This window comes from Oncorhynchus tshawytscha, linkage group LG12 (assembly GCF_018296145.1).
Source record: "Oncorhynchus tshawytscha isolate Ot180627B linkage group LG12, Otsh_v2.0, whole genome shotgun sequence".
Lineage (NCBI taxonomy): Eukaryota > Metazoa > Chordata > Actinopteri > Salmoniformes > Salmonidae > Oncorhynchus > Oncorhynchus tshawytscha.
The window spans coordinates 9,583,261-9,603,587 of NC_056440.1; the positions used below are offsets into that span (position 1 = coordinate 9,583,261).

The 20,327-nt window shown below is 45.6% G+C and overlaps 2 protein-coding genes across 2 annotated transcripts in view; one reads left to right on the forward strand and one right to left on the reverse strand.

Moving 5' to 3' along the window:
• LOC112236938 (amyloid-beta A4 precursor protein-binding family A member 1-like) overlaps window positions 1-3,247 on the forward strand; it is a 135,813-nt gene extending 132,566 nt beyond the window's left edge. Inside the window, exon 16 of the mRNA XM_042331301.1 lies at window positions 440-3,247. Coding sequence (XP_042187235.1) covers window positions 440-511 — 72 coding nt within the window. The 3' untranslated portion in view covers window positions 512-3,247. The remainder of the gene's footprint in view (window positions 1-439) is intronic.
• Window positions 3,248-15,588: 12,341 nt separating this feature from the next.
• Window positions 15,589-20,327, reverse strand: part of LOC112236936 (protein FAM189A2) — a 53,238-nt gene continuing 48,499 nt past the window's right edge. The window contains exon 10 of the mRNA XM_042331302.1: window positions 15,589-16,461. Within this exon, the coding sequence (XP_042187236.1) occupies window positions 16,108-16,461 (354 nt within the window). The 3' untranslated portion in view covers window positions 15,589-16,107. The remainder of the gene's footprint in view (window positions 16,462-20,327) is intronic.

Genomic DNA, 20,327 nt, shown 5'->3' on the forward strand with positions numbered 1-20,327 from the left:
GGCTAGGGTTAGGTTAGGTTAGGGGTTTGAGGCTAGGGTTAGGTTAGGGATTTGAGGCTAGGGTTAGGTTAGGGGTTTGAGTCTAGGGTTAGGTTAGGGGTTTGAGGCTAGGGTTAGGATTGAGGATAGGGTTTAGGATAGAGGCTAGGGTTAGGATTGAGGCTAGGGTTAGGTTAGGGATTTGAGGCTAGGGTTAGGTTAGGGATTTGAGACTAGGGTTAGGTTAGGGGTTTGAGTCTAGGGTTAGGTTAGGGGTTTGAGGCTAGGGTTAGGATTGAGGATAGGGTTTAGGATTGAGGCTAGGGTTAGGATTGAGGCTAGGGTTAGGTTTGAGGCTAGGGTTTAGGGTTAGGATTGAGGCTTGGGTTAAGATTCATAACTATGATCAGCATGACTCTTCACCTCTGACTTTCTCTCTCTTTCTCTCTCTGTTCCACAGATCCACATGAAGACGATGCCAGCTGCCATGTACCGCTTGCTAACTGCCCAGGAGCAACCCGTTTACATCTAGAACCGACCTCACCTTCTGACTCTATCCTGACCCCTGACCCCCGACCCCCAGCATCACTGCACCCTCTGTGTGTGAGGCAATTACTCCCCCTCTCCCCAAACCCCAGCTCACCATTGGAGAATGAAGCTTATATAGCCTTATGAGTGGACCTATCATGTGCTCTGGATTACTCTCCAATCCGATTGTTTTGCTGTGGAGAGTAGAGGTGGGCTGTACCAGACAGCTTGTTCAAGCCCCTCCCATCCCGAGGGTCGTTTCGCCTCTCTCTCTCTCCTCTCTCTCTCTCTCTCTCTCTCTCTCTCTCTCTCTCTCTCTCATGTTAGGGTTACCTCTGTGTTCTCCCACAACACAAACAAGAAGAGAGGGAGTGTGAAACCTGCTGATTAACAAGTTTTACCACTCTGAACAACCAATCACATATTCTTCCTCATAACATTCCACACCTTCCAGCTAACATTAACGAGAGTCGAGGCAGAGGATGAAAGACTCTGGTAGCCCACCAGAACAGATGAAGAAAACAAATCCTTCCCAACTTTCCAACTTTAGTTTTTCCCTTTCTTTTGGCTCCAGAATGTTTTTATGGCTGAGATTTGGGCTGATTTATCCAGCATTCCAAGCTGCTTTCTCTCTTCTCTATGCCCAGACATCTGTTATTGTCTGAACTCTTCTCATCCAGAGGAGGTACACTATCAATCAAATTCAATCTAATGTATTTCTAAAGCCCTTCTTACATCAGCTGATGTCTCAAAGTGCTGTATAGAAACCCAACCTAAAACCCCCAACAGCAAACAATGTAGATGTAGAAGCACTACACCCACTCAATGATTTACAACCTTCAAAGGAATCCATGTTCCCTTACAAAAACATACGCGTTGTCCAGGAAAACCAGTTCTACAAGCCCGGAGACTCGGCTCGGCTCCAGTCACGTGCACGGCTTATATTGGTCTATTCACATTCTCACGTGCACGGTTTATTTCCACCCTGGGAAGAGCAGGGGAAGAACTGGATCATCAAACCTTGAACAACATTAAGGATTTTACAGGCACTCTGACCGGTGCTACGTGATGTATTCCATCCAGACCCATGTATATTCTGAATATAATATATGACTTTGTCTGGTCTGATGGAGCAACAGGGGGTGATGGGTTTTGTCTGGTCTGATGGAGCAACAGGGGGTGATGGGTTTTGTCTGGTCTGATGGAGCAACAGGGAGTGATGGGTTATGTATGGTCTGATGGAGCAACAGGGAGTGATGGGTTATGTATGGTCTGATGGAGCAACAGGGGTGATGGGTTTTGTCTGGTCTGATGGAGCAACAGGGAGTGATGGGTTATGTATGGTCTGATGGAGCAACAGGGGGTAATGGGTTTTGTCTGGTCTGATGGAGCAACAGGGAGTGATGGGTTTTGTCTGGTCTGATGGAGCAACAGGGGGTGATGGGTTTTGTCTGGTCTGATGGAGCAACAGGGGTGATGGGCTTTGTCTGGTCTGATGGAGCAACAGGGAGTGATGGGTTTTGTCTGGTCTGATGGAGCAACAGGGGGTGATGGGTTTTGTCTGGTCTGATGGAGCAACAGGGAGTGATGGGCTTTGTCTGGTCTGATGGAGCAACAGGGGGTGATGGGCTTTGTCTGGTCTGATGGAGCAACAGGGGTGATGGGTTTTGTCTGGTCTGATGGAGCAACAGGGAGTGATGGGTTTTGTCTGGTCTGATGGAGCAACAGGGAGTGATGGGTTTTGTCTGGTCTGATGGAGCAACAGGGGGTGATGGGCTTTGTCTGGTCTGATGGAGCAACAGGGAGTGATGGGTTATGTCTGGTCTGATGGAGCAACAGGGAGTGATGGGTTTTGTCTGGTCTGATGGAGCAACAGGGGGTGATGGGTTTTGTCTGGTCTGATGGAGCAACAGGGAGTGATGGGTTATGTCTGGTCTGATGGAGCAACAGGGTGATGGACTGTCTTTGTGCCTCCTGGGAAAACAGGTTGTAGCTGAATACTGTAGTACGATAGTTCACCAGGGTTTCTGCTGAAACAGAACACATCCATCTAAATCAGAGGATAGATAGCAGAAGAGATTACCCAGACTGAAGCACCAAGTTAAGCGTCTTCATTTTTGTTATGCTGAAAATTGGATTAGATTGTGCACCAAACTGAAGTTAGGGTTAGGATTAGACTGTGTTACAATACCAACTAAATAGTTCAATGATATTATTTTGTATTTTATTTTGTAATGGAGAAATGTACATTCCACTGTCTTATTTAATAGACACAATTTGTTTTTATTTTGTCTTGAATTTAATCTGCAGTATTTATGCGAGACCATATTGTAATTGTGTTCGTAGAACATAACATATTATAGTGCATTGCATTTAGATCTCTATCTTTATACTTGAAGGATGTTCATCATAGTACAGGAAATGGGCTATTATTTTGTTGTTTTAAAAAAAAACGAATTTATGCTTTTATTTTTAGATGTAATTTTGTTATCTGGCAGATGTGATGAATTTAAGGTACTTTGAATCAACATAATCTCACAGTTTTCTGGTGTACTTTTATTCACAAATGATCAGTGATCTGCTGCATGAAGGGGCTAGACTACAAGGGGTTAAATAGGCTACAGCAGGGCTCCCCAACTGGCGGCTCGCGGTTCATTTTACTTGGCCACCCAGGTTTTCCACATCAACAAAAATATATATTTATATACACTACCGATCAAAAGTTTGGACACACCTACTCATTCAAGGGTTTTTCTTCATTTTTACTATTTTTTACATTGTAGAATAATAGTGAAGACATCGAAACTATGAAATAACACATATGGGATCATGTAGTAACCAAAAAAAGTGCTAAACAAATCAAAATATATTTGAGATTCTTCAAATATCCACAATTTGCCTTGATGACAGCTTTGCACACTCTTGGCATTCTCTCAACCAGCTTCACCTGGAATGCTTGTCCAACAGTCTTTAAGGAGTTCCCACATATGCTAAGCACTTGTTGGCTGCTTTTCCTTCACTCTGAGGTCCGACTCATCCCAAACCATCTGTAGTGGCTTCCTTTCCTCTTTACCTTAGCCACTGCCCTAGCCTGAAGCGGGGTTGTTTGGTACGCATACAGTCCACACTCAAGATTTCTAAAAGGCCAAACATTCAATGAGATCCAGGGATATGGTGCAACAAAAAGGTTTATTCTTCTTATATCTAACAAAAAAACAATGATTCTCCAATCAACTTAAATCAGAGATTACTTGACATGGAAAATACATAATATGACCTGTTTGTAAGTCTGTATGGTCAAAAAACTATACCGCTCCCGCGTCTAGCAGGGACTCTCCCCTCCCGAAGGCCCAACTTCCTGTTTTTATCCTAACACACCTACCACAGTACAATGAATGGGCAAGAGGCGGGGCCAAAAACTGAATTACACTAACAACAAATGAATATATCTCAGTCAGGTAAATATAAATCATGAAGGTACGTATCTAATATTTCATCATGTACATTAATATTTAATATATTTACACAAATGTACATGGAGCTCTGTATGTTCTGTCTTTTATACAAATATGTCCAAATCGTCTCTAACACAATCTCAGTTTGGTTGAGGTCGGGGGATTGTGGAGGCCAGGTCATCTGATGCAGCACTCCATCACACTCCTTCTTGGTCAAATAGCCCTTACACAGCCTGAAGGTGTATTGGGTTATTGTCCTGTTGAAAAACAAATGATAGTCCCACTAAGCACAAACCAGATGGGATGGAGTATCGCTGCAGAATGCTGTGGTAACCATGCTGGTTAAGTGTGCCTTGAATTCTAAATAAATCACTGACAGTGTCACCAGCAAAGCACCCCCACACCATCACACCTCCTCCTCCATGCTTCACAGTGGGAACTACACATGCGGAGATCATCTGTTCACCTACTCTGCGTCTCATGGCGTTTGGAACCAAAAATCTCAAATTTGGACTCTTCAGACCAAAGGACAGATTTCCACCGGTCTAATATCCATTGCTCATGTTTCTTGGCCCAAGCAAGTCTCATCTTCTTATTGGTGTCCTTTAGTAGTGTTTCCTCTGAACAGTTGATGTTGAGATGTGTCTGTTACTTGAACTCTGTGAAGCATTTATTTGGGCTGAAATCTGAGGTGCAGTTAACTTTAATGAACTTATCCTCTGCAGCAGAGGTTTCTCTGGGTCTTCCTTTCCTGTGGCGGTCCTCATGAGAGCCAGTTTCATCACAGCGCTTGATGGTTTTTGCAACTGCAGTTGAAGAAACTTTAAAAGTTCTTGAAATGTTCCGTATTGACTGACCTTCATGTCTTAAAGTAATGATGGCCTGTCGTTTCTCTTTGCTTATTTGAGCTGTTCTTGACATACCTAATATGGACTTGGTCTTTTACCAAATAGGGGTATCTTCTGTATACCACCCCTACCTTGTCACAACACAACTGATTGGCTCAAACTAAATAAACTAAATAAATTCCACAAAGTCACACCTGTTAATTGAAATGCATTCCCGGTTACTAGCTCATGAAGCTGGTTGAGAGAATGCTAAGAGTGTGTAAAGTTGTCATCAATGAAAAGAGTGGCTACTTTGAAGAATCTCAAATATATTTTGATTTGTTTAACTCTTTTTTGGTTACCACATGATTCTATATGTGCTATTTCATAGTTTTGATGGCGTCACTATTATTCTACATTCTTTTGACTGGTACTGTATATAAATATTTCTTTTTTGGGGGGGGGGGGCATATAAGACTGTAAAAACAACAGCAAATCAGCTCCAAGTGATTTTAATTTTGGAAATCTCCAAAGTATTCCCACGCAGAATAGAGAGATATAGTGGCTTGCGAAAGTATTCACCCTCTTGGCATTTTTACTATTTTGTTGCCTTACAACCTGGAATTAAAATAGATTTTTTTGTGGGGGGTTGTAAATCATTTGATTTGCACAACATACCTACCATTTTGAAGATGCAAAATATTTTTTGTGGTTAAAAAAAAAAATTAAGACAAAAAAACTGAAAACTTGAGCGTGCATAACTATTCACCCCCCTAAGTCAATACTTTGTAGAGCCACTTTTTGCAGCAATTACAGCTGCAGGTCTCTTGGGGTATGTCTCTATAAGCTTGGCACATCTAGCCACTGGGATTTTTGCTCATTCTTCAAGGCAAACTGCTCCAGTTCCTTCAAGTTGGATGGGTTCCACTGGTGTACAGCAATCTTTAAGTCATACCACAGATTCTCAATTGGATTGAGGTCGGTTTCCCCTTATACCACTCAAGTGTTGCTTTAGCAGTATGCTTAGGGTCATTGTCCTGCTGGAAGGTGATCCTCCGTCCCAGTCTCAAATCTCTGGAAGACTGAAACAGGTTTCCCTCAAGAATTTCCCTATATTTAGCACCATCCATCATTCCTTCAATTTTTTACCAGTTTCCCAGTTCCTGCCGATGAAAAACATCCCCACAGCATGATGCTGCCATCACTATGCTTCACTGTGGTGTTCTCGGGATGCTGAGAGGTGTTGGGTTTGCACCAGACATAGCGTTTTCCTTGATGGCCAAACAGCTCAATTTTAGTCTCTTCTGACCGGAGTACCTTCTTTCATATGTTTGGGGAGTCTCCCACAGGCCTTTTGGTGAACACCAAACGTGTTTGCTTATTTTTGTCTTTGAGCAAGGGCTTTTTTTCTGGTAACTCTTCCGTAAAGCCCAGCTATGTGGAGTGTACGGCTTAAAGTGGTCCTATGGACAGATACTCCAATCTCCGCTGTGGAGCTTTGCAGCTCCTTCAGGGTTATCTTTGGTCTCTTTGTTGCCTCTCTGATTAATACCCTCTTTGCCTGGTCTGTGAGATTTGGTGGGCGGCCCTCCCTTGGCAGGTTTGTTGTGGTCACATATTCTTTAAATGTTTTAATAATGGATTTAATGGTGCTCCGTGAGATGCTCAAAGTTTCAGATATTTTTTATAACCCAACCGTGATCTGTACTTCTCCACAACTTTGTTCCTGACCTGCTTGGAGAGCTCCTTGGTCTTCATGGTGCCGCTTGCTTCGTGGTGTTGCAGACTCTGGGGCCTTTCAGAATTGGTGTATATATACTGAGATCATGTGACAGATCATGTGACAGATTGCACACAGGTGGACTTTATTTAACTAATTATGTGACTTCTGAAGGTAATTTGTTGCTCCAGATCTTATTTAGGGACTTCATAGCAAAGGGGGTGAATACATATGCACGCACCACTTTTCAATTTATTTAATTTTTATATATTTTTTGAAACAAGTAATTTTTTTCATTTCATTTCATTTCACCAATTTGGACTATTGTGTGTATGTCCATTACATGAAATCCAAATAAAAATCAATTTAATTTACAGTTTGTAATGAAACAAAATAGTTAGAACACCAATGGGGGTGAAAACATTTTCTAGGCACTGTATGTGATTTTAAGCAATGTTTGAAATGATTATGTTTTTTCAAATATTATATCTGTTTGGGCTTCTTGGGGTCAATTTGCAGTCTACAAATGATTTGTAATTATGTTCCGGCACCCTGACCATCCGCTCAAGAAGACATTGGCTTGTGCCTGAAGCTAGTTGATGATCCCTGGGCTACAGTGTTTCGAGACTAGCATATTACTAAAGTGAGAACTGATGATTTATAGGGGTTCAATTCAAAATGGAGTCAGTCAATTAAGGAAGTTATATACATTTAAAATTAAAAGATTTATAATCTTTTGAAATAAATAGGTTCTCCTTTTCAGGTTATTGAGAAGTTATTGAAAATAGATTAATTATTTTGTTTTTGTAATACTTAAGTCTACATTTTCATTTACTTCTTGAATTGACTGTCTTCAATTGGAATTGACTCCAACCCTGATGACTTATCTCTGGTAATGACCAGATTGTTCTGATTATGGTCTTGCTGTGAGTGTGAGGACAAAGTAATGCAGATGACAGAAGTGATGATGATGATGACTATTCCTGGTGTTATGACTCCTCCTCTATAACCACGTCTTCCCTGTCATTGATCTGTCTGGACTGCCGTATACATTTACAATACCTACTTTGTTCTCTTCTTCAGGATGAGAAGTAAGGCTGTCCCTCTCACCTTGATCACGTTATGACACTAACATTGTAATTATATATTGATTGGGCTGGATGTGATAAATGGGATTGTTGAAAGGTCCTTTAGCTCTACTTTAGAATCAGATCTAGGGCTCTATTCAATCTATATTGAGGAAATTCAGCTTTACAGTGTGATTGAAATTTAAAGGCAATGTTCCCTCATTAGCAAAGACTGCATTCACGGTCAACGCTGCAGGTGTCGGCTCAATAGGAAATGACCTTCACATGTCGCGCTGTGTGTAACACCTTAGCGATAAAGATTGAATAGAGCCCCTAGTTATTCTATAATATAATATATATATATACTATATATATAATATAATGTCTAGATGATTCAAGAAGTTCATTCCAGGGAGCTTACACCTCTTTAAAGGTGTATGACCTTTTGATCTTTTGCCCAGACATTCTCCTCCCTCACTTCCTGTCTCCCGTGTCACTTCTTGCCTCAGACACCCCCCCCTCTGGACTCGTGTTTACAAACATGGCCGACGGCCCAGCAGCTTTGCTTTACGGGACAGTTTCCTGCTTGTAGAGGGGACACATTATGACGCTACACCTCTGTACTGACTTGTGGAGGTGACACATTATGACGCTACACCTCTAGACTGACTTGTGGAGGGGACAAATTATGACGCTACACCTCTAGACTGACTTGTGGAGGGGACACATTATGACGCTACACCTCTGTACTGACTTGTGGAGGGGACACATTATGACGCCACACCTCTGTACTGATTTGTGGAGGGGACACATTATGACGCCACACCTCTGTACTGACTTGTGGAGGGGACACATTATGACGCCACACCTCTGTACTGATTTGTGGAGGGGACACATTACTGACGCCACACCTCTGTACTGACTTGTGGAGGGGACACATTATGATGCTACACCTCTGTACTGATTTGTGGAGGGGACACATTATGACGCCACACCTCTGTACTGACTTGTGGAGGGGACACATTATGATGCTACACCTCTGTACTGACTTGTGGAGGGGACACATTATGACGCTACACCTCTGTACTGACTTGTGGAGGGGACACATTATGACCCTACACCTCTGTACTGACTTGTGGAGGGGACACATTATGACGCTACACCTCTGTACTGACTTGTGGAGGGGACACATTATGATGCTACACCTCTGTACTGACTTGTGGAGGGGACACATTATGACGCTACACCTCTCTACTGACTTGTGGAGGGGACAAATTATGACACTACACCTCTGTACTGACTTGTGGAGGGGACAAATTATGACACTACACCTCTGTACTGACTTGTGGAGGGGACACATTATGACGCTACACCTCTGTACTGACTTGTGGAGGGGACACATTATGACGCTACACCTCTGTACTGACTTGTGGAGGGGACATACATTCTGTACTCATCATTTCTAGTTGCTACACTAGATCGCCCCGCAACGTGGCTTGTGTGCAAAATGTTGACCCTTTCCCTCCTTTCCTTTCCTTTCCCTACATCCCATTTAAACCATTGATTGTTCCAAGTGTCTGTCTCTGTCTCTCTGTATCTGTATCTGTCTCTGTCTCTATCTCTGTATCTGTCTCTATTTGTCTCTATCTGTATCTGTCTCTGTCTCTCTGTATCTGTATCTGTCTCTATCTCTGTATCTGTCTCTATCTCTGTCTGTTTCTGTTTCTATCTCTCTCTGTCTCTGTCTGTTTCTGTCTCTGTCTGTTTCTGTCTCTGTATCTCTATTTGTCTCTAGCTCTGTCTGTTTCTGTCTCTATCTCTCTGTTTCTATCTCTGTCTGTTTCTGTCTCTGTCTGTCTCTATCTCTATATCAGTCTGTTTCTATCTCTATATCTGTCTGTCTCTATCTCTATATCTGTCTGTTTCTTTCTCTATCTCTGTATATGTCTCTCTGTATCTGTCTCCATCTCTATCAGTCTATCTCTGTCTGTTTCTATCTCTGTCGGTTTCTGTCTCTATCTTTCTCTATCTCTGTCTGTCTCTATCTCTGTCTGTTTCTATCTCTCTCTAATCTCTCTCTGTCTCTATCTCTGTCTGTTTCTATCTCTGTCTGCTTCTGTCTCTATCTCTGTCTGTTTATGTTTCTATCTCTGTATCTGTCTCTGTCTCTATCTCTGTCTGTTTCTGTCTCTCTCTGTCTGTTTTTGTCTCTATCTCTGATTGTCTCTATCTCTGTCTGTTTCTGTCTCTATCTCTGTCTGTTTCTATCTCTATCTCTGATTGTCTCTATCTCTGTCTGTTTCTATCTCTGATTGTCTCTATCTCTGTCTGTTTCTGTCTCTATCTCTGCCTGTTTATATCTGTTTGTTTCTGTCTCTGTCTGTTCCTGTCTCTATCTCTGTCTGTTTCTATCTCTGTCTCTGTCTGTCTCATGCCTAAAGCTCATTTTGGCCTTATTAATATTACTGTACTCTTTATGATATTGAATTAACATGATACTGAAGAAGAGTTCCTGTACGGTCGACCATATGATGTTCTAGCATGGTCTATCTGGAGTTACCTACCAACCATATGATGTTCTAGCATGGTCTATCTGGAGTTACCTACCAACCATATGATGTTCTAGCATGGTCTATCTGGAGTTACCTACTGACCATATGATGTTCTAGCATGGTCTATCTGGAGTTACCTACCAACCATATGATGTTCTAGCATGGTCTATCTGGAGTTACCTACCAACCATATGATGTTCTAGCATGGTCTATCTGGAGTTACCTACTGACCATATGATGTTCTAGCATGGTCTATCTGGAGGCACCAGTCAGTCTGTCAATCTGTAGTCACCAGTCGTTCGGTCAACCATATGATGTTCTAGCATGGCTTATCTGAAGTCACCGGTCCGTCTATCTGGAGTCACCGGTCTGCATCTGGAGTCACTGGTCTGTATCTGAAGTCACCGGTCTGTCTATCTGAAGTCACCGGTCCGTCTATCTGGAGTCACCGGTCTGTCTATCTGAAGTCACCGGTCTGTATCTGAAGTCACCGGTCTGTCTATCTGAAGTCACCGGTCTGTATCTGGAGTCACCGGTCTGTCTATCTGGAGTCACCGGTCTGTCTGTATCTGGAGTCACCGGTCTGTATCTGAAGTCACCTGAAGTCACCGGTCTGTCTATCTGTCACCGGTCTGTCTATCTGAAGTCACCGGTCTGTATCTGGAGTCACCGGTCTGTCTATCTGGAGTCACCGGTCTGTCTATCTGGAGTCACCGGTCTGTCTATCTGGAGTCACCGGTCTGTCTATCTGAGTCACCGGTCTGTATCTGGAGTCACCGGTCTGTCTATCTGGAGTCACCGGTCTGTCTATCTGTCTATCTGAAGTCACCGGGTCTGTATCTGGTCTATCTGAGTCACCGGTCTGTATCTGGAGTCACCGGTCTGTATCTGAAGTCAGTCACCGTCTGTATCTGAAGTCTGAAGTCACCGGTCTGTATCTGGAGTCACTGGAGTCACCGGTCACCGGTGTCTATCTGGAGTCACTGGAGTCACCTGTATCTGAAGTCACTGAAGTCACCGGTCTGTATCTGGAGTCACCTGTCTATCTGTCACCGGTCTGTCTATCTGGAGTCACCGGTCTGTCTATCTGGAGTCACCGGTCTGTCTATCTGGAGTCACCGGTCTGTATCTGGAGTCACTGGTCTGTATCTGTCACCGGTCTGTCTACCGGTCTGTATCTGAGTCACCGGTCTGTCTATCTGGAGTCACCGGTCTGTCTATCTGGAGTCACCGGTCTGTCTATCTGGAGTCACCGGTCTGTCTATCTGAAGTCACCGGTCTGTCTGTCTATCTGAAGTCACCGGTCTGTATCTGAAGTCACTGGTCTGTATCTGAAGTCACTGGTCTGTATCTGAAGTCACCGGTCTGTATCTGAAGTCACCGGTCTGTATCTGAAGTCACCGGTCTGTTTATCTGGAGTCACCGGTCTGTATCTGGAGTCACCGGTCTGTCTATCTGAAGTCACCGGTCTGTATCTGGAGTCACCGGTCTGTATCTGGAGTCACCGGTCTGTATCTGTAGTCACCGTTCTGTCTATCTGAAGTCACCGGTCTGTATCTGGAGTCACCGTTCTGTCTATCTGGAGTCACCGTTCTGTCTATCTGGAGGCACATGTCTGTCTGAAGTCACCGGTCTGTATCTGGAGTCACCGGTCTGTCTATCTGGAGTCACCGGTCTGTCTATCTGGAGTCACCGGTCATCTGGAGTCACCGGTCTGTATCTGGAGTCACTGGTCTGTATCTGGAGTCACCGGTCTGTCTATCTGGAGTCACCGGTCTGTATCTGAAGTCACCGGTCTGTATCTGGAGTCACCGGTCTGTCTATCTGGAGTCACCGGTCTGTCTATCTGGAGTCACCGGTCTGTCTATCTGGAGTCACCGGTCTGTCTATCTGGAGGCACTGGTCTGTCTATCTGGAGTCACTGGTCTGTATCTGGAGTCACCGGTCTGTCTATCTGGAGTCACCGGTCTGTATCTGGAGTCACCGGTCTGTATCTGGAGTCACCGGTCTGTATCTGGAGTCACCGGTCTGTATCTGGAGTCACCGTTCTGTCTATCTGGAGTCACCGGTCTGTATCTGGAGTCACCGGTCTGTCTATCTGGAGTCACCGGTCTGTCTATCAGGAGTCACCGGTCTGTCTATCTGGAGTCACCGGTCTGTATCTGGAGTCTGTATCTGGAGTCACCGGTCTGTCTATCTGGAGTCACTGGTCTGTATCTGGAGTCACCGGTCTGTATCTGGAGTCACCGGTCTGTATCTGAAGTCACCGGTCTGTATCTGGAGTCACCGGTCTGTCTATCTGGAGTCACCGGTCTGTCTATCTGGAGTCACCGGTCTGTCTATCAGGAGTCACCGGTCTGTATCTGAAGTCACCGGTCTGTCTATCTGGAGTCACCGGTCTGTCTATCAGGAGTCACCGGTCTGTATCTGGAGTCACCGGTCTGTCTATCTGGAGTCACCGGTCTGTATCTGGAGTCACCGGTCTGTATCTGGAGTCACCGGTCTGTATCTGAAGTCACCGGTCTGTATCTGAAGTCACCGGTCTGTATCTGGAGTCACCGGTCTGTCTATCTGGAGTCACTGGTCTGTATCTGGAGTCACCGGTCTGTATCTGGAGTCACCGGTCTGTATCTGAAGTCACCGGTCTGTCTATCTGGAGTCACCGGTCTGTATCTGGAGTCACCGGTCTGTCTATCTGGAGTCACCGGTCTGTATCTGAAGTCACCGGTTGTCCGGGCGACCATATGATGTTCTAACATGGTCCACCGGTCGGTCTTGTGCTGTATCATTCCTGCTTCTAGTGTGATGCCGACTTAATTATTCCACATTAAACCTAAACCAGCTGGAATACATAATATACAGTGTCTAGAAAAAGTATATGAACCCTTTGGAAATTCCTGGATTTCTGCATAAATTAGTCATCAAATTTGATCTGATCTTCATCTAGGTCACAACAATAGACAAACACAGTCTGCTTAAACTAATAACACACAATTATATGTTTTTATGTTTTTATCGAACACACCGTGTAAACATTCACAGTGCATGGTGGGAAAAGTATGTGAACCCTTGGATTTAATAACTGGTTGACCCTCCTTTGGCAGCAATAACCTCAACCAAACCTTTTTCTGTAGTTGCAGATCAGACCTGCACTACGGTCAGGAGGAATTTGGTCCATTCCTTTTTACAAAACTGTTTCTGTTCAGCAATATTCTTGGGTTGTCTGGTGTTAACTGCTCTCTTGAGGTCATGCCACAGCATCTAAATCGGGTTGAGGTCTCTTTTTCTTCTGATGAAGCCATTTTGTTGTTGATTTACTTGTGTTTTTGGGTTGTCCTGTTGCATCACCCAACTTCTGTTGAGCTTCAATTGGTGGACAGATAGCCTAACATTCTCCTGTAAAATGTCTTGATAAACTTGGGAATTCATTTTTCCGTCGATGACAGCAAGCTGTCCAGGCCCTGTGGTGCTCCCTCCACCATACTTTACAGTTGGGATGAGGTTTTGATGTTGGTGTGCTGTGACTTTTTTTCTCCACACATAGTGTTGTGTGTTCCTTCCGAACAACTCAACTGTAGTTTTATCTGTCCACAGAATATTTTGCCAGTAGCGCTGTGGAACATCCTGGTGCACTTTTGCAAACTTCAGATGTGCAGCAATGGTTTTTTTTGGACAGCAGTGGCTTCTTCCGTGGTGTCCTCCCATGAGCACTATTCTTTATTGTTTTACATATTGTAGACTCGTCGACCGAGATGTTAGCATGTTCCAGAGATTTCTGTAAGTCTTCAGCTGACACTAGGATTCTTCTTATCCTCATTGAGCATTCTGCGCTGTGCTCTTGCAGTAATCTTTGCAGGACGGTCACTCCTAAGGGAGAGTAGCAACAGTGCTGAACTTTCTCCATTTATAGACAGTTTGTCTTACCGCAGACTGATGAACATCAAGGCTTTTAGACATACTTTTGTAACCCTTTCAGCTTCATGCAAGTCAACAATTCTTAATCAAAGGTCTTCTGCGATCTCTTTTGTTTGAGGCATGGTTCACATCAGGCAATGCTTCATGTGAATAGCAAACTCACATTTTGTGAGTGTTTTTTATAGGGCAAGGCAGCTCTAACCAACATCTCCAATCTCATCTCATTGATTGGACTCCAGGTTAGCTGACTCCTGACTCCAATTAGCTTTTGGAGAAGTCATTAGCCTAGGGGTTCACATACTTTTTATAACCTATACTCTGAATGTTTAAATGATGTATTCAATATAGACAAAAATTACAATAATTTGTGTGTTATTAGTTTCAGCAAACTATGTCTATTTATTGTTGTGACTTAGATGAAGATCAGATCAAATTTGATGACCAATTTATGCAGAAATCCAGGTAATTCTAAAAGGTTCACATACTTTTATTGCCACTGTATACACACACACACATATATAAATATACAGGTATATATACTTCTAATGGTTATTTTGTGTGTTGAGTTTGGATTGACCATATAAGCAAGCTTCAATGAATAACAAATACGGTGAAATGAGAACTGAGTAAACTAGTGATTACAATGTCTCTTAAAGAAGTGGTTTCATGTGAACTTAGGTAAGAGAGGAAGTGAATGATTGTGGGGGGAAAAAAAACATAATTACATATTTGTCTAGAGCACAAAGGTAATGAACACAGGGGGCAACTTGTTGAAGTATAGACCTTCCCTGTCCGTGTTGGTGATAGTAGGCTATTGTGACGCAGCAAAGTTGTCCTTTGTAAAGAGATGGGCAGCAAACGTACACTTGAGTCGATGGTGACTGTGAGGTAGGCTAACTAGTGTTTATAATGCACTGTTTTGAATGTAATTCATCTTAAAATGTTTGTCGACATGTCTAAAGATGATGAAAACGTGAAAAATACGACTTTCTGTAAAGCTATAAGCAATTTGTATTCATTTGCTAGCTTTTCTGTGATGTTACTGAACTACAGAACTGTAATGTTTCTACCGGTATTTACAACAATAAACTACTTGCAGAAGGACTGTTGTTGTTTTTGTTGTTGCTTCTAAGGCCAGGATTCGATCCACAGCCGACAGTGCACCTTTTAAAGGTAATTTAAATTGACATCCGCAACGTTTATCACGAATGTAATCTACGTGAAAGACGTATTGTCTGTCCGGTGAGCTGCCCTTTAGCGTGCCTTGGATTGAATCCCGGCGCATAAACGGTGCACTTTAAGGCCTAGATGTAATCCGGAACCGTATAAGAGGCACATTTATAGTGCGTTTGAAGTGTAAATGTCGTTTCCGATTGAGCCCGACATATGCAGCGTTTATTGTGAACGGCAGTTGGAGCATTGGCTTTAAAAAGGTGCATAGCCAAAATAATGGACGATGGGGATTGAATTCTGGCCTAAACAAATTCATTAAAGCTGAATTAAGACTCAACACTAATAGTGCATGGCCAGTTGAATTAAATACTGAACATTTCATGTGGAACATTCCACGTTGCTTTATTTAAGGCACTGGGCAGATAGTGAAGTATAGAGAGAGAGCCTTCCATAGACTCTCACATGCAGGCAGGGTTTCAGTGCTGTCATATGTACAGCCAATCATTTTATAATAGCTTGTAACACAGAATTGTTAATGGAAATATTTGGAGACAATTTTGAAACCTTTGTTTCCCAGATGACCTCTTTCACAATGCAAACAACAGTGTACAGACAACACTACACACTGTACATACACTTCAACAGTATTAGTGCAGCAGACACGCACGCACGCAGCCGCACACACAGCCCTTCTAAAGGCTAGTACTTGCAGTCTGTGGGACTCAGTTTCAAAGTTCTTTAGAATGGCTTTTCCCCACAAGGTTTAGCAGTGGCAGTCCCAAACCTCGCCACCAAGGGGCGCCTTTTCCTTGGAGTCAATAAGGTGTTTCCCCCAGTGGACCTTGCCATCAGTTTGTGCTCGGGGAGTGTTGGGATGGGAAGAGGGTTCCATCAGATCACTGTTTCCCTAAACACCCCTATGAGACTGTGGGGGCGTTCGTGATGATCCAGGCGTGAGCCCGCCCGTGACGTCGACCTAGCACCTACTCTAGAACCCGCTCTAGACCAGGACTTGAAGCCAGACCCACCACCTTGCCTGGCCTCTAGTGGCTGCTGCTCTGCCCAGGTGAAGGTGCTGAGGTCTCCACAACTCCGCAGGTGCAGCAGGCCGGGCCTCTTCCGGAGGGGCTGGGGGAGGGTCCGGGAGGAACAGTCCAGCATGGGGACATGGGGTCTGGAGCATCCCCTGGGGAGGGACAGGGGCTGGGGCAGGGCTCCAACTGGTGTCTCTGATACTGTAATCACCTGGAGAGAGAGGAGGAGAGGAGACGAGGTGCAGTTTAAAGGGATAGTTCACCCAAATGTATCTCTTCTTGTCCTGTCTTCCTGACCTACTAATCCTTCTCAACACTCTCTCCTCTCCTCTCTCTCCTCACCCCCCCCTACTTTCCTATCCATCCGGTTTCCACTTCTCTACACAGGGTTCTATGTACTGTAGCTGGCACAGTGTTCTATGTAGCTGGCACAGTGTTCTATGTAACTGGCACATGGTTCTAATGTAGCTGGCACAGTGTTCTATGTACTGTAGCTGGCACAGTGTTCTATGTAGCTGGCACGGTGTTCTATGTAGCTCGCACAGGGTTATATGTACTGTAGCTGGTACAGTGTTCTATGTAGCTAGCACATTGTTCTATGTTGCGGCCCCAGTGTTCTATGTAGCTAGCACATTGTTCTATGTTGCGGCCCCAGTGTTCTATGTAGCTGGCACAGTGTTCTCTGTAGCTGGCACAGTGTTCTCTGTAGCTGGCACAGTGTTCTATGTAGCTGGCACATTGTTCTATGTAGCTGGCACAGTGTTCTATGTCACTGGCACAATGTTCTCTGTAGCTGGCACAGTGTTCTATGTAGCTGGCACAGTGTTCTCTGTAGCTGGCACAGTGTTCTATGTCACTGGCACAGTGTTCTATGTAGCTGGCACAGTGTTCTCTGTAGCTGGCACAGTGTTCTATGTAGCTAGCACAGTGTTCTATGTAGCTGGCTCAGTGTTCTGGCACAGTGTTCTCTGTAGCTAGGACCGTGTTCTATGTAGCTGGCACAGTGTTCTCTGTAGCTGGCACAGTGTTCTATGTAGCTAGCACAGTGTTCTCTGTAGCTGGCACAGTGTTCTATGTAGCTAGCACAGTGTTCTATGTAGCTGTCACAGCGTTCTATGTAGCTGGCACAGTGTTCTATGTCACTGGCACAGCGTTCTATGTAGCTAGCACAGTGTTCGATGTAGCTGGCAAAGTGTTCTATGTAGCTAGCACAGTGTTCTATGTCACTGGCACAGCGTTCTATGTAGCTAGCACAGTGTTCGATGTAGCTGGCAAAGTGTTCTATGTAGCTGGCACAGTGTTCTATGTAACTGGCACAGTGTTCTATAACTGGCACAGTGTTCTATGTAGCTGGCTCAGTGTTCTGGCACAGTGTTCTATGTAGCTGGCACAGTGTTCTATGTAGCTGGCACAGTGTTCTATGTAACTGGCACAGTGTTCTATGTTGCTCGCACAGTGTTCTATGTAACTGGCACAGTGTTCTATGTAGCTGGCACAGTGTTCTATGTAGCTGGCACAGTGTTCTATGTAGCTGGCACTGTGTTCTATGTAGCTGGCACAGTGTTCTATGTAACTGGCACAGTGTTCTATGTAGCTGGCTCAGTGTTCTGGCACAGTGTTCTATGTCACTGGCACAGCGTTCTATGTAGCTAGCACAGTGTTCGATGTAGCTGGCAAAGTGTTCTATGTAGCTGGCACAGTGTTCTATGTAACTGGCACAGTGTTCTATAACTGGCACAGTGTTCTATGTAGCTGGCTCAGTGTTCTGGCACAGTGTTCTATGTAGCTGGCACAGTGTTCTATGTAACTGGCACAGTGTTCTATGTAACTGGCACAGTGTTCTATGTTGCTCGCACAGTGTTCTATGTAACTGGCACAGTGTTCTATGTAGCTGGCACAGTGTTCTATGTAGCTGGCACAGTGTTCTATGTAGCTGGCACAGTGTTCTATGTAACTGGCACAGTGTTCTATGTAGCTGGCTCAGTGTTCTGGCACAGTGTTCTATGTAGCTGGCACAGTGTTCTATGTAACTGGCACAGTGTTCTGTGTAGCTGGCACAGTGTTCTGTGTAGCTGGCACAGTGTTCTGTGTAACTGGCACAGTGTTCTATATAGCTGGCACAGTGTTCTATGTAGCTAGCACAGTGTTCTATGTAGCTAGCACAGTGTTCTATGTATCTAGCACAGTGTTCTATGTATCTAGCACAGTGTTCTATGTAGCTGGCTCAGTGTTCTGGCACAGTGTTCTATGTAGCTAGGACCGTGTTCTATGTAGCTGGCACAGTGTTCTATATAGCTGGCACAGTGTTCTATGTAGCTAGCACAGTGTTCTATGTAGCTAGCACAGTGTTCTATGTAGCTAGCACAGTGTTCTATGTATCTAGCACAGTGTTCTATGTATCTAGCACAGTGTTCTATGTATCTAGCACAGTGTTTTATGTATCTAGCACAGTGTTCTATGTAGCTAGCACAGTGTTCTATGTATCTAGCACAGTGTTCTATGTATCTAGCACAGTGTTCTATGTATCTAGCACAGTGTTCCATGTAGCTAGCACAGTGTTCCATGTAGCTAGCACAGTGTTCTATGTAGCCTAGAGACCTTCACACGTCCAAAAAGTAGGACTCGTTCCCGAAATGGACCTGGCGCTTTCCCATCCGGACCCAATATGCATAAATCTTTTTTTAAAATATGTATATATAAAGACCCATTCCGAACGGACCCGAGGACAACTAGACCCGTCCCGTATTGACCTGGTCTGATCCGAGTGATGGAAGCTGCAGAAAAGCTACTTTATTAACCAGAGCTGATAAAGCTGAGGGAGAGGAGGCAGAGCGAGGTGACGCTGTAGCAGGGGCTGTGGGAGAGGAGGCAGAGCGAGGTGACGCTGTAGCAGGGGCTGAGGGAGAGGGGGCAGAGTGAGGTGACGCTGTAGCAGGGGCTGAGGGAGAGGGGGCAGAGCGAGGTGACGCTCTAGCAGGGGCTGAGGGAGAGGAGGCAGAGCGAGGTGACGCTGTAGCAGGGGCTGTGGGAGAGGAGGCAGAGCGAGGTGACGCTGTAGCAGGGGCTGTGGGAGAGGAGGCAGAGCGAGGTGACGCTGTAGCAGGGGCTGAGGGAGAGGAGGCAGAGCGAGGTGACGCTGTAGCAGGGGCTGAGGGAGAGGAGGCAGAGCGAGGTGACGCTGTAGCAGGGGCTGAGGGAGAGGAGGCAGAGCGAGGTGACGCTGTAGCAGGGGCTGTGGGAGAGGAGGCAGAGCAAGGTGACGCTGTAGCAGGGGCTGTGGGAGAGGAGGGCAGAGCGAGGTGACGCCCTAGCAGGGGCTGTGGGAGAGGAGGCAGAGCGAGGTGACGCCTAGCAGGGGCCGAGGGAGAGGAGGCAGAGCGAGGTGACGCTGTAGCAGGGGCTGAGGGAGAGGAGGCAGAGCGAGGTGACGCTGTAGCAGGGGCTGTGGGAGAGGAGGCAGAGCGAGGTGACGCTGTAGCAGGGGCTGTGGGAGAGGAGGCAGAGCGAGGTGACGCTGTAGCAGGGGCTGAGGGAGAGGGGGCAGAGTGAGGTGACGCTGTAGCAGGGGCTGAGGGAGAGGGGGCAGAGCGAGGTGACGCTCTAGCAGGGGCTGAGGGAGAGGAGGCAGAGCGAGGTGACGCTGTAGCAGGGGCTGTGGGAGAGGAGGCAGAGCGAGGTGACGCTGTAGCAGGGGCTGTGGGAGAGGAGGCAGAGCGAGGTGACGCTGTAGCAGGGGCTGAGGGAGAGGAGGCAGAGCGAGGTGACGCTGTAGCAGGGGCTGAGGGAGAGGAGGCAGAGCGAGGTGACGCTGTAGCAGGGGCTGAGGGAGAGGAGGCAGAGCGAGGTGACGCTGTAGCAGGGGCTGTGGGAGAGGAGGCAGAGCAAGGTGACGCTGTAGCAGGGGCTGTGGGAGAGGAGGGCAGAGCGAGGTGACGCCCTAGCAGGGGCTGTGGGAGAGGAGGCAGAGCGAGGTGACGCCCTAGCAGGGGCCGAGGGAGAGGAGGCAGAGCGAGGTGACGCTGTAGCAGGGGCTGAGGGAGAGGAGGCAGAGCGAGGTGACGCTGTAGCAGGGGCTGT